Genomic DNA, 12,712 nt, shown 5'->3' with positions numbered 1-12,712 from the left:
TTATGATCCTGCTGTTTGTATTGTACTAGCAAATATATATATATATATATATATATATATATATATATATATATATATATATATATATATATATATATGTATGTATACATATCTATATACATCTCCCAGACACAACCATTTTTCTGAGATTATGAGGGTTTGCCACCACTTTATACTGAATAAAAACAGAGTGTAGTACCAATGGGAAAATAGGATGGCAGCTAGGAGGAATAAGAATGGCTGTTGAATGTCAGCTCTTAGAAGGAACACAACTACAGGAAATTATATATTTATTTTACATTTGTTGACCGGGATAGTCCAACTGGATGAATGTCCATTTTCAGTGGAGGCTCGGGGAGAAAAGCTCCACAGTATGTATAGAAAATTACATTTAGAAAAAAATACACTTATAGAGGAATAAGAATACATAGATAGACTTACAAAGGGCAAAACACAAGATACATTGAAAGACTTACAATGGACAAACATATTAGTCGGTCATCTGGTTACATTGGAACAATCATACATTGATACAGACATTAGTCAATCATATGTTTGAATAATAAATTACACAGACATTACGGTCTATCTGAAAACAGAGCAAATTTGGTCACTACATGTAAACCCTGGAGAGTACAAGGGTTTAGTACATAGACATTATGAGAGTTAATGAGAGGAAATATTAACTGAAAATTCAAAAAGTAAATGAATAACTTGGTGGAAGAGTTAACTGAGAAATGGGGAGATTGAAAATAGATAAGGGATATTATAGGCAGGTAGAAGAAAGATAAATCGGATGGCTGGACAGACACTTTGGAGAGAAAATTATTTGGGATGAGGAATGGCTGCCAAATTAAGGGACACTGTGAAAAGGCAGAGATGAAAAAGGATCATGCAGGTAAGGGAGATTCAGAGATTTTGAGAAATCAAGGAATCAAGGATGGTATGGAATTTGGAGGAGGAGGCTATTTTCATGGAACTCAAAAACAAAGACATTGGTAACCTCCAGACTCTGGACCCCACCCAGTTCGGGTTTGTGAAAGGCAGATGACTTCTGAACCTGATTGACTTCTTTGAGGCAGTCACCAAAGCCATAGACGAGGGTAAGGTGGTTCACACAGCCTATCTTGACCTCGCCAAGGCTTTTAACACCATCCCCCACTTTGGAATTATAGATAAACTCACTAAACTAGGGATAAATCCCTACATCACAAGATGGGTTGCCAACTGGCTCAATGACAGAACCCACACTGTAAAAGTTTCAGACTCCAAATCTGGCTTCAAACCAGTGACAAGTGGAGTAGCACAGGGTTAAGTCCTGGGACCTCTCCTGTTTGGTATCTACTTCTCTGAAGTACAGGCTAACACAGAAGGCCTCTGGCAAATGAAGTTCACAGATGACTGCAAACTAGGAGCCATAGTAAAGTCCCCAAATGATGTGGACATCCTACAGAAGGGCCTCACTGAGACAGATGCCTGGTGTCAGAGGAATGGCCTCAAGCTCAATGCCAAAAAGTGCATTGTCATCCCCTTTGGTAAAATCTCTGTACCCATGAACTACCACATAAATGCAGTCAACTTAATGCCGAATGTGTGATAAGAGACCTTGGGACCCAGGTGGACAGTAGTCTGTCCTTTGATAATCACATCGCCACAGTAGTTAGGAAATCCATCTATGTGGCACAACTCATCACAAAAGGGTTCTCATCCAGGAAAAAAGAGGTCATTGTTCCCTTCTACTCGGCACTCATTAGACCCATTATAGAGTACAATGCCCCTTTTGGAATGTACTTCACAAGACATCTGCAGCAGCTGGAAAGGTCACAGAAGTACCTCACAAAGAGGATTACTGGCCTCAGACAGATGCCCTACACTGACCGTCTCAAAAAATTCCAGCTTTACTCTGTTGTATATTGCCTACTCTGAGTAGATCTCTGCCTCACATATAAAGCTATGTTAAACCCAGAGCTGTTGGACATGCTACACATAAAGAAATCCCAATCCCTCCAAGCAACATGCTCTAGAGACCTAAACCTTGTCACCACAATAAACAGGACATGCTATTGGGATAGATTCCTGTCCCAGAGACTTCCTATACTCTGGAACAACTACCCATCTATGTAAAGCAAAGTTCCTCATTAGCACTCTTCAAGAAAAATCTTGATGAGTGGATGGGAAATAGGAAATACACCCTGGAACACAGGAAATTAACTTTCTTGGGTGGCGTAAGCCAGGGAACCTTGTTGGCTAGGCTTACTTAGGCCCTTTGGCTGATAGCCTAGTACCTACCTATGAACCTATGAACCTATTAGTTGATGTACAAGAGATTTAAGAATACATATATATGTGTGTGTGTGTGTGTGTGTGTGTGTGTATATATATATATATATATATATATATATATATATATATATATATATATATATATATATATATATATGTGTGTGTGGGTGTGCGGGTATATAAAGAGGTGAAGAAGGTGGGGGGCAGGGTTGGCATAATGGTTAAGGTCTTTACCTCACAGATACAAGATACATAGTTTTTTATTGCCTAGGCTTGTAATAGTCTGCAGACTGATAGCCTATTATTTTTCTATAAACACAGGGATCATTAATTTATTCAGACTATATTTGCCAGCTTTATGTAAATCAGACTTGTGGTGGGAGATGAAACCTGTCCTTCTGCTCAGTTACTGCAAGACAGCAAAACTATCCTGGTCACAGCATATGCACAAACCATATAGTATATACCAGTTTATCTATGGCATGCTTTATGCTCTACACAGAAAATACTCCAATATGAGTAATGAATTATAGCATTAAGTGTTGTGCAGCAGGAACCCTAATCACCGTACAACTTTGTCACCCATTACGTTTAGCTGGATGATGGGTACCCACTGCTGCAGCACCCTTTTGCGTGGCATGTGTTGTGCATCTTTGTTACTAGTCATCTGGAAACATATTTCCACAATGGTGGTAGACACATGCTGAGATGTAGAATCCTCCCCATTACTGTCACAAGATGAGGTGATATAAGTTCATTTAGGCATTGGGGTGATGCTGAGAAATTCCAGTATGCTGCAGTAATAAAGATTACTCTTCATTTGCAACTGGTTGATTCTTCTTTGAACAGACACAGTTCCAGTACCATTTTAGGAATGTTTAAATGACAGAAGTGCTTAGTGCTGGGTTACAGGGGAGGAAAATCACTTTTTGGAAAGAAAAACTTGCCTTTTGGGTGGAGTTCTCCTTAATACTCCTTTAATGTCCCCTTACGATACCACACACTATCCACTACAAGTAAAAGTTTTACCCTTTGACTTAGCAATCTTTCACAATTCTTACTATCCATGGCAAAAATCGTATTTCCTCAGATCTGCTCTCATGTGCTGAGGTCAGCTTATTTCTGTATAGTAGCCCTATGATGATACAGTTTATTTAAAATGCCTTTGTGGGGAGGCTGTTCACTTTTGTCATCTGCTAGGGGAAACAGATAAGGAATCTATTTTCACTTAGCCTTCAGTCTGTGAAAACTTCACTTGTAGGGTAATACTTTAATCAAGTATAACTAAAAAAAAATACTCACTAAGGGACAGATAGCTCTCACCCTTAAATCACATTACTAGGGAATGTTTATATGGATGTAAGACAGCTGGTCAAATGACCGTAACATGGACGACCAAAATATTGATGTACCTATGTCAAAAACATGTAATGTCAACACATTCTGCACAAACTTTTGGAATTACAGCAGAGTGAGGTAAACCAAAATCAAGTGCTTTTACAGGGAGGCAAGCCCCCATGCCACACGTGTCAACCATCTGTTTCAGTCTCTCAAATGGAGTCAACCAAATAGATTTTGGCTTTATTATTGTTCAGACGGCTATGATACATATATATATATATATATATATATATATATATATATATATATATATATATATATATATATATATATATATCTAAATTTAAAAATACATTTTCAACAATTTAAGAGTTTAAGAGTGGTGGAATGGGCACTGCAACACCATCCAGTTAGGGTAACATATTGTTCATTTCTTCTGTTCTCGTGATCTGCACAATATGCACTTTGAAGGGTGTTTTAAGCAGAATTCTTCTGTAGTGGACCTTTTCTTCATTTCAGTCTATACATTGTACATATGTTTTAATTTTTAGTTCATTTTCTGTAGAAGGTCTGATGAAGCAGATGTGAAAGCGTTTACCTTTTTAATTTTATAAGCGAATAAACTTTTTTTATAACTCCTGGCACTGTTTTTTTCCACTGGTGTTTGCTGTTATACATTTTTGTTTTACATTTTTGCTTAATTTTTAAGATTGTTCAGTTTTACTTAAAGTGTGTTTATTGCTTTTGAAATGTCTTCACTTGATCGGTTAAATGTGTTACATGTCACCATGTTACATTTGTATTTTAATGTTTGTTCATCCTCAGTCTGATTAAATTTCATTATGCATCTTTGTGAACTGAAAGTGCTTACTTTGGATTTTATTGTATTTGTTATAAAGGCTTACAGTTCCATCCTTTCTCCATTTTTTTTTTCATTTCACATGAACACTTTTGTGGTTGTATTTGTTTCAATGCTTTTTGGTTACTTGTTATTACAATTTATAATTACTTGAGATTGTGCAATGAGGAAGTGTACAGAATTTGGGTTATGAGGTAGGGGTACACTAGAGTCTGAAACTCAAATGAAACTGTGCTCTGCATGAGGAGTAGCACACTAGGGTTGTAATTTGTAACACAAAAAGAAGGGGAAGCATACGCACACACACGAGTGCCTGTGTTTGTGTGTGTGTGTGTGTGTGTGTGTGTGTGTGTGTGTGTGTGTGTGTGTGTGTGTGTGTGTGTGTGTGTGTGTGTGTGTGTGGACAAGCGAATGAAGGAGGGCAACTAAATCTAAACTGTGGAAACATACAGCTTAGTGCAGATCTAGACTGATGTAGGATCTGCATTTTACACACACTGTGGGCCCATGAAGAGGTCCCGGGGTATTTAAACATATTCTGTATATAGGTGAAGGGTATGCAGCAAGATCAGCTGCACACCCTGCTATGTACAGGATCTTTGTATAGCATGAGAGTTGGAGGCATAAATTCCTATTACATTACCTTCACAAAAATTGTCATGCTATGGGTTCAGATTTCACTGCAGCACAATGTGATGTGCTAAGATATGGAATTGATTGTGGTATGCACAGCAAGTATAGATGGCAGTAAAGTTGTATAAGCATGTGCATGTGTGTGTTCACCCACAGGCGCTCATGTGCATGCACACACACACACACACACACACACACACACACACACACACACACACACACACACACACACACACAAATGTCATTCATGTGAGTGTCAATATGTGAGTCTGTGTATTTGCTAATGTACAAAGAAAGAGATAGGTGTCTATTGAAAGTACAAGGATTATAACTGTGATCCTCAGCACTATAAAAATAAAAGCACTAATAAGAGAGATGTATATCAATTCCAAGGTTGCAATAACTTAAGAATATCCACCTTTCTCTAAAGTAAGGCAATCTCAGAGTTAAGTAATGTCAGAGGTACTGCCCTCATCTGGAAAAAAAACGGTTAAGAGGTTTAACAAGTTTTACAATTTGCTGTTTTCCTGTTTCTATCACACTATGTTTTGAAGTGGTGACAATTGCACTAGGGGTTCACATGCATTTGACTGGTAAGTCGCCCTACTTCAGGAGCCTGAGTAGGACTGGGTCACATAGTTCATAACATTTTGATCCTGCATGTAGTGTATTAACTAACCAATCATGCCTACCCAGCACCTTCTAAGTATCATTATGGAGTGCCTCTCTGTGTGTATCATAAACATAGCACTCCATTTCATTGCCACTCTGACCTCTACTGGCGTACTTGAGCAACTAAGAAGAAATGTTGATTGATTACAGTATTGGCATGTTACAAGAATATTTTTTATACTGTGTTTTTTCCAAATGGTATGAGGTTAAGTGTGTGTATCAGCTCTGTACATGTATATTTGTCCAGAAATTGTGCAAAGTCTGGTGGTAAAACTGTATTCACTGCAATTGTGTGTGTGAGTTTGTAGGGTTATATGCATCTGAGGACAAGGTAGAGCTGGAGGACCTCTAAACTGACACTTTAAAAGGAGATACGTCTTCCTGTGTCTTGTCTGGGGGATAAGTCCTGTTAGAAAAACATTGTCAGTGTGTTGCAAAACATATTAAGTTACAGCTCTGGTACTCAGTATGACTACATTTGAATTGTATTAGCTGTGCTGTTCAGGCACTCATATTCTTTTGCATAAATTCTGCCATTATAGGCAGAATTTGTGTGCTGTAACATATGTCATAGCCAGCTCTGGCATACTTCCTTTTAGGAATCGCAGGCAGTCTTTTTCTCAGTGCATTTCACAGAGTAATCCCCATATGCATTCTTAAGAAAGTAATTTTGCCTGTTTTTAACACTGTACTTATCACATTCATCTTTACTCCTGGAATTTGCACTTCAGTATTATTCACAGTATATCTTCTATTACAAAAGTGATAACTTACTTGTGTGAAGAGAGATGTTGCACACAGTATAGGTCTGTTTTAAAAACGTAATGTTATATGTGCATCCAGGAGACAAGTTGGTGATGTTAAAAGTCCCTCCATGTTGGCTATAATTAGTTCCTGCAACCGTGATGGTATCAAACTTATCACTGGATTCTACCACGATGTATGTCTCTTCAATAGTCCAGTTGAGTATACTACAGTTAATTGGTTGTGCTGTTAAAGATTAAAATAAAGATGTCAATGTTTAATGTTACTAGCTTATGCTAGCAAGTTTACCAAATAATTCTCACCGCACCAATATAATTCTATTTTTCAATTTTCTGACAATTACATGATGTTCATTTTCTAAGCATTTAAAATAATTTTTTCAGAATGATTTATACCTCATCTACATACACACACACACACACACACACACATATATATATATATATATATATATATATATATATATATACATATATATATATATATATATATATATATTTAATTTATATTTATTTATTTGACATTTGTTAACTGGGACAGTCTGTCTGAGCAAAAGCTCTTTTTCAGTGGATGCCAGGGGAGAAAAGCTCCACAGTACAAATTAGTAAGAACATTTACAAAATTGAAGATGAATTTAGTGAAAAATTTACAATAAAACAGTTAAGCAAATGTATTTAAAGATCCACAGTATAATATAGTAAGAGGCATTATAACATTGAAGAAAAAACATAGCAAAGAAATATACAATAAAACATTTGAATGAATTTACATAACACATTGTGTTATCTTCAGTGGGTTATTGCACAATGCAGAGCAGTTGTTAAATGAGTTGTGGTAGTAGGGAAGGAAGGAATAGAGAGGATTGTGGTAGAGAAAGGGGTGGATTCATGTGGGATGATTGCAGAGGCAAATCCAAGTGCTATTGAGGTACCTTTTGAGATGTTTTTTGAATTCATGGATGTAGGAAATGTTTCTAAGATTCTTGGGAAGCTTGTTTCATGCAAGAGCAGGGAAGTAGCTGTACAGATTCTGCCCAATAGATTTTTTTAGGTTTGTGAATTTGTAAGAGACATTGGTCAGAGCTTCTGAGGGATCGAGAGGGCTTATAGAGGGAGACAAGTGAGGAAATGCTAGGGCAAGAGGAGGGTTTATTCAAAATAGTATGGATAATTAGAAGAGTTTATGGGTAAATAAGAGTTGGTTAGGAAACTCTAGCCAGCTGAGTGTCTGGAGAGTATGACAGTGATGTGATCTCGAGGGCAGATTGGCTGCTAATCTAGCAACTTTGTTGTAGGTGGTTTCAAGTTTGGAAAGTAGTGAAGACTAAGTTATTTTGCAACAATTTCTTCCTTCTGTTGTAGAGTTTGTTTATGGCAGGGGACCACCTGTAGATGCTACACCAGAGGGCTCTGGATTAAAATATGAGTGGCCTGAGATACAACTAATGGACACAGCAGAGTCACCCACCTGTGTCTGAGGCAAATTGCTAGCCTCTTGTAATGACATAAGTTATTTGCTTAACTTTTTACTTTTGTGGCTGGAAAAAGGACAAACCATGGGGGACACAAGTTGTTCCATTTTCAAACCGAAAATGCCTCTTTTTCCAGGAAAACAAGCAGCAAATACCAGTAAAAAACAAAAATCTTTAAAAGTCACTTTTTTCAGAGCAACACAGTAAAAAGCACTCTGCTATTCCCATAAAGTAAAAAAACATACAAATTATTCACAGGAAAAATGTTTTTTGGTTCATTTAAACAACTTTTAAACTGACAGGAAAAAAGAGCACTTTTAAGTACAGTCTCATGACAGCCCATTAAAACACAAACTCCTAGCTTTAAAATAGCTTTCCTGAAGAGATAACTACTAAGAATAAACAAAAATGTAAAATGGATTTTTTTCCCACAAAGGGAACTTATTGGCCAGCAAACGAAAAGAACAAGCTTACCGTCAATCCTCAAAAACCTCAGAGGAGCGTATTCTTTGGAGGCAGTAAACCTCTGAAGGACTTGACACCCAAAGTTGTCTTTTAGTCAGCTCAGCTAGAGCTACCAGACAGTCTGGGCATGTGGAAGGTGCCCTGAAGCATTGGAAGCTGTCTGGCTGTTGTATCGTTGGTAGAATATAACTCGTATACATTAGGCTACAGCAGCAGTTATCCATATGAAGAAGATCTGTATTTAGGAAGAGGGTACAGTGACAAAACCTCTCCCCATCATATAGAAGGACGTTCACCCATGCAAAACCCAGTCTTTCAGTATTTTACTTTCTAGGCCTTCTGGAAATTATACTTCTTGGCTCAGTTTATGTTAATGTGACCTATAAAATTATCTTCAGGGAAGTATTTACTATAAGGCCAGTTTTCTGAACTAAGGTGGTCAGACTGGTCACAGTCTAAATTTTGATATACTGGTAGGCATTCACTTTATTTTGTCCAGCACTCGATTAAAATTAAAAAAAAAACACACACACACACATTTATAGTATTGTCAAGAGCACATTGTGTGCTGATTTGTGTATCTCTGCCCAGAAGAAAAACAACACAGATCTCAGAAATACCCAACAGAGGAAACAATTACAATAAAATGAAATTTAAATTAATTGCTAAGTAGAAATTCGTGCTCCAGAGGTCTTCCATAAGTACCTTTTTAGATAAAAATTCAATATGATATTTTACATTGTTCACATTGTATCTTTTCAAATTCTGTTAATTAAAAAACATATGTAAATCAATCTAAGAAACTTCCATTCTACATTTTTGTTGTTTATTTTGCACTTAAAAAATAATATGATTTATTGAATTAGCTCCAATGCAGTGTTTGTGATCTTTAAGATTACAGGGGTCTCTAACACATTTCTTACCATTTGCAATAATGTTCTTCTTTTAGTCCTAAAATTTTTCCAAAGCTTTCTCGGTCAAATAGAAATTTGAGTTATTAATGCCGGATGAGTGATTCAGCTTGAGACCCTGTATTCAAGTTTATACTAACATGCAATGTATAATAAATATAATGGTCAATTTATAAAGAGTTCACTTTAAAACTAAGCTATATATGTTCATGTAAAAGACAATAAAGAAATTGCACTCACCACTACCAACGTGTAAAGCCTAGAGGAGTGTGTACAAGCAACAAAACAATACGTGCTAATGTTAGATGCACAGTAAGATATAGCAGATCCTGTGGAGTTTATACTCCTGACCAAACTGTCATTGATAAACTGGACTCCCATATTCTCAGTACAAAATCCAATGTGTAGTTTTTGCAGTGCAGTCTGGTGACTACAAAGCGGGGGGAGGGGTGTAGGAAACAACTGAATGGGTGGGGCTCTATTACAGAAGGTCAATGGCTATCATCTGTGATCGAACAACAAATGGGATCATTTATTTTCATCTACAGACTGCCTCATTATGTACCCAGCATTATAGCCGCTTTACTGAATATATATGCCTCAGATATCTAACTGCAATCAACAAGGCCAGCCTGAAGCGATATGGCGTAGACAAAGGACTTCATCAGTGCACCTGTTGCACTCTAGTTCTCCTGCACTTCTGCAGGGCCTGTCTGCTATTCTCCCATCATTCTCGCTCCTCACTATCCAGATAGATTACTTCTGCCTTGTTTTTTCACATTTTGTCTCCTTGCTATGCTATTAAGCACCACCTAACAAGGTAAGTCTCTACTGTAATAAGTTTGCCAGAAATTACTAAACTAAGCCAGGGGTCTGAGGACTGCTAAGACCCCAGAAATCATAAGTTTCTAGATGATCTGAGGTGCATCTTTCAAATTTTTTACAACTTTTTGTTCTAATGATGGCCTGAACAAAACAATCACGTGTAAGAAAAGAATTTCATGCTATTTTTTTCAAGGTATGTAAGGTGTGTCTAAAGCTTAGTGCCCAAAGCTAACAATATACTACTTCCCCATTAAAATGACACAAGAAATTCTTGAAAGGATATACAAATCCTACAAATCTTATCTAGGAATAGTGCCTCCCTTCCTACCATTTGCCAAAAAATAAAAAATAGTTACCTTCTGTCTACCACTATAGTGTTAGATAGGGATGGATATCAAAACAGAAATGGACAGAGGCATATATTATACAGGTGAGGGTTTGGGCGAAGAAACCAAAGGGCATGGGTAAACCCATAAAGAGGCAGGGAGAACTCTACATAGAAGGCATGATAGCCAAAAAAACTCAACCAGAGAATTAGACAATGTTAGATGCCAATATTACTCAAATCATCAGTCTGTCAGTGATTAGTTAGCATCGCACTCATCCTCCCCAGACCATCATAGATAGCCACTTATTAAGTGCAGTTCTAATTGATGCCTGAATGTGATGGAAAGTGAAAAAATTATGGCCACTTGTTACTTTTAGATCTACCACAACCCCTTCACCTCACATGCACAGTCATTTTCATCAAAGACAAACTCCGTACTCCTCAGTTACAATTATTTCATTTACTATGCACCTAAGATATCTGACTGTGTTAAAAACAGACACAGTAAAGTATCTAGCTGGTTTCACAAAAATTCACACTATTTCTACATAGCCAGAATAATGACTGCTTAAATTCAACAAATGGCAACAGCATCAATCACCTTCATACAAAGACAGCCCTTGTACCCAACAATTAAAGCCAGCATTATTGACTGTATACACATCACATAACAGAATGTAATAAAATAAAAAATAATAATTGGCTACAGTAATTTAACCCCCCTTCACATGCATGTGCACACACGCGCACACACACACACACACACACACACACACACACACACACACACACACACACACACACACACACATGACCATTGGTTACATCCTCTTGTATGGCTGTGATTATAGTTAATTTGCAATCAAATGGATGACTAAATACATACATGACACTAAGGCATTTATCTTCTCACCTCACTGGTGTCAGAATACAGTGTGCAACCCACTGCAAGCCCTCAGCCCACCTCCCATATATGTCTTACCTGGTTCTCTCAAGAATCAAGGAGAAAGCTGAAAAATAATGGTATACCAAGGACCAAGATCAGAGACAGCTACTGCCTTTATATACATGGAAAGATGCTAGAATAGCAAACAACCTTTGCAGTAATATGTTTTTTGAAGACTATTAAGTTTAAAACTCAAATGTTTTTCATAATTATTTAGAGTCTGCAATCCTTATTGATTTGCCATAGGAAAAAACACAAATTTTATAGATTTATAGGTTCATACTAAGCTAATGCCCACCAGGGTCTTTACAAGTCTAGCTGTGCAACCCAACCCAGTTTTGTCCCAGAGTTCCTTGAACACCTACTGCATATGGTAGCTAAGGGTTATACATGTGGAGTGAGGTATGTTAGTTGGGGGTTAACTTTCTTCCTGTCCACCTCTGTCCATCAGAGACATGGGAGCCAGGCATGGGGTGAATTTGAAATTTCCCATCCAGTGATCAAGTTTTCTTTTGAACGGGGTCAGGTATGACTTCTGCTTCATGTAAATGGAGAGCTTATTCTGTAGCACTGCAATCCTTTGAAACACATATTGGTGCCTACAGCAGGTTCTGTTTATGTTGCAGACAAAGTTCATGTCCTTGGATCTTGTGTTTCTGGTGTTGTTTATCTTACAGACGTCCAAGACATCCAACAGAGGTGGATCTGAGGATGCCTTATATAATAAGCATAGATCACCTCTCAGTGATCTCTAGGAGACTGAGTACAGAGATAGGACCTTAAGGCAATCTGTGTGGGACAGGGTATTCATACCCTGGATTCTCCTGGTGAGGAACCTTTGAGGGTGTTCCAATTGTTTCAAGTGCCTGGCTAGGTACATACCAAAGGGGGCATTGTACTCAATGATGGTCTGATAAGGGCTGAGTAGAGTGGTGCTATTACGTCCCTGGACCTGGATGCTATAACCTTGATTATGAGTTGGGTGACATAGAATGATTTTCTTACTATATTGGCTACACGGACAGACTCAAAAGACTCCATCTATTCTCTGTCTCATATTGCATACTTACAGGTGATCTCTGCTTGACTTACAAAGCCATGTCTGACTCAGCTCTGTTAGAAATGCTACATCTAAAGAAATCCCAGTCCCTCCACATCACATGCTCCAGAGACCTCAACCCAATTACCACAATCAACAGAATATGCTGGAGGG

At 37.6% G+C, this 12,712-nt stretch overlaps 1 protein-coding gene across 1 annotated transcript in view; it reads right to left on the bottom strand.

The window, feature by feature from the left end:
• LOC122791469 (tenascin-R-like) overlaps positions 1–12,712 on the bottom strand; it is a 77,465-nt gene that overhangs the window by 35,160 nt on the left and 29,593 nt on the right. Inside the window, exon 2 of the mRNA XM_044059214.1 lies at positions 6,563–6,778. Coding sequence (XP_043915149.1) covers positions 6,563–6,778 — 216 coding nt within the window. The remainder of the gene's footprint in view (positions 1–6,562; positions 6,779–12,712) is intronic.

The sequence above is a fragment of the Protopterus annectens genome, chromosome 17.part0 (assembly GCF_019279795.1).
Source record: "Protopterus annectens isolate FY-2018-M chromosome 17.part0, PAN1.0, whole genome shotgun sequence".
Taxonomy (NCBI): domain Eukaryota; kingdom Metazoa; phylum Chordata; order Ceratodontiformes; family Protopteridae; genus Protopterus; species Protopterus annectens.
Note: the sequence above shows the minus strand (reverse complement) of the source record. Positions and strands in the feature narration are given on the sequence as shown.